At 31.4% G+C, this 1,698-nt stretch overlaps 1 protein-coding gene across 1 annotated transcript in view; it reads left to right on the top strand.

Moving 5' to 3' along the window:
• LOC106459973 (trafficking protein particle complex subunit 8-like) overlaps positions 1 to 1,698 on the top strand; it is a 61,263-nt gene that overhangs the window by 53,123 nt on the left and 6,442 nt on the right. The window contains exon 19 of the mRNA XM_022386552.1: positions 1,038 to 1,435. Within this exon, the coding sequence (XP_022242260.1) occupies positions 1,038 to 1,435 (398 nt within the window). The remainder of the gene's footprint in view (positions 1 to 1,037; positions 1,436 to 1,698) is intronic.

Here is a 1,698-nt window from a genome sequence, read left to right as displayed (position 1 = left end):
TCATTCAACTTATGTTATATATAATGGTCTCATACGGAATTATTGGTCATTCAGCTTATGTTATATATCATGGTCTCATATGGAATTATTGGTCATTCAGCTTATGTTATATATATAGTGGTCTCATACAGAATTATTGGTCATTCAGTTTGTTATATATAGTGGTCTTATACAGAATTATTGGTCATTCAGCTTATGTTATATGTAATGGTCTCATACAGAATTATTGATCATTCAGTTTGTTATATATAGTGGTCTCATACAGAATTATTCGTCATTCAGTTTGTTATATATAATGGTCTCATACAGAATTATTGATCATTCAGTTTGTTATATATAGTGGTCTCATACAGAATTATTCGTCATTCAGCTTATGTTATATATAGTGGTCTCATACAGTTGTATTTCAGCTGTTATTTTGATGTGTATGATTTTCATTATAATATTGCAGATTGTGGTGATTCTTTGTTTAGAGCAGTGTACATAATTGAGGACTTGAATTATGAATCAGACCAGTTTTAGATGAATGACACTTTGATCAGTTCAATACAAAATTAAGCTTGTCTTGAGGATCTTATATTATAAACCAGGCAGGTTTTAAAATAAAGTTATTTTGGATGGACTATGACAAATTTGGACTTGGCTTGATGGACTGTATATCACAAACCACTCAAGTTTTAAAAGAATGAAACTTTTAGCTGGATCACTACAAAATGAGGCTTGGACTGTAGGACCTTGTATTGTTCACCAGACAGTTTTTGTAATGCCAATATATCGGTCAAGCTCAATGAAATCTTATTCAAGATTTTCTATCTGATATGAAGTAATTTTTATATTGTTTCTAGACTACTTACCTATTTCAACACAAGTTATAAAAGACAAAAAAAAAAATAAGATTTCAACTGTTTGTAACAAAAATTTCAACAAGAATAACTTTGTGTGCTTATTTGATTCCATAAGTAATTTTTTTTTCTTCTACTTTTATGAGGCATGATCACCTTTTACAATCATACTGTAATGTTTTTTGTTCTTGGCAGATAAAATTTACAGGATTCCCAAAGAGTTTATTGTGTGGAGAAGTAATAAAATTGACTGTCCATCTGAGAAACGTTGGGCAACAATCTTTACGTCAACTTTTTGTTGCCTCAACGACACCTGAACTATTTTCATTTGGGACTTTGGACCACGAGGAAGACAACCCATCAAATTGGCAGGTTTACCATCAGACAAACAATCAATCTATGCACAGTGGACCAGTCATAGCAGAGTGGCCTAATATAGAAAGAGTGTCTCATCTTCTTCTGACAGATGAATGTTTGCAACCAGGACAAGATATTTCATTGCCACTTTGGGTTCGTGGGTCAGACCAGCCAGGAGAGCAACAACTGCACTTTTTGTTCTACTATGAACCATCTGAAACTGCCTTTAAATTAAAGTGAGAAATATTAGCAATTTTGTGTACAGTTTTTTTTTTAATATAAAGCTTCCTGTAAACTAAAGTATAAGAAAAGTAACAGCAATGAAGTTTAATAAATTAAAATTGTTTCAAATTTTGTATGGATATATGTTTTAAAAACATCCTATGAGTGATCTAATCAGCATCATTTCGAAAATAAGATAGTGTTTGTTTTTTTTCTTCTGATTTTATATTTTAACCCTTCAAGTACTGGATTGGTCCTTACCTAGCAACCAACATCA

Source organism: Limulus polyphemus, unplaced genomic scaffold, assembly GCF_000517525.1.
Source record: "Limulus polyphemus unplaced genomic scaffold, Limulus_polyphemus-2.1.2 Scaffold689, whole genome shotgun sequence".
NCBI classification, from domain to species: Eukaryota; Metazoa; Arthropoda; class Merostomata; order Xiphosura; family Limulidae; genus Limulus; species Limulus polyphemus.
The sequence above is the reverse complement of the archived record's forward strand: the minus strand, read 5'-3'. Positions and strand labels throughout refer to the sequence as shown.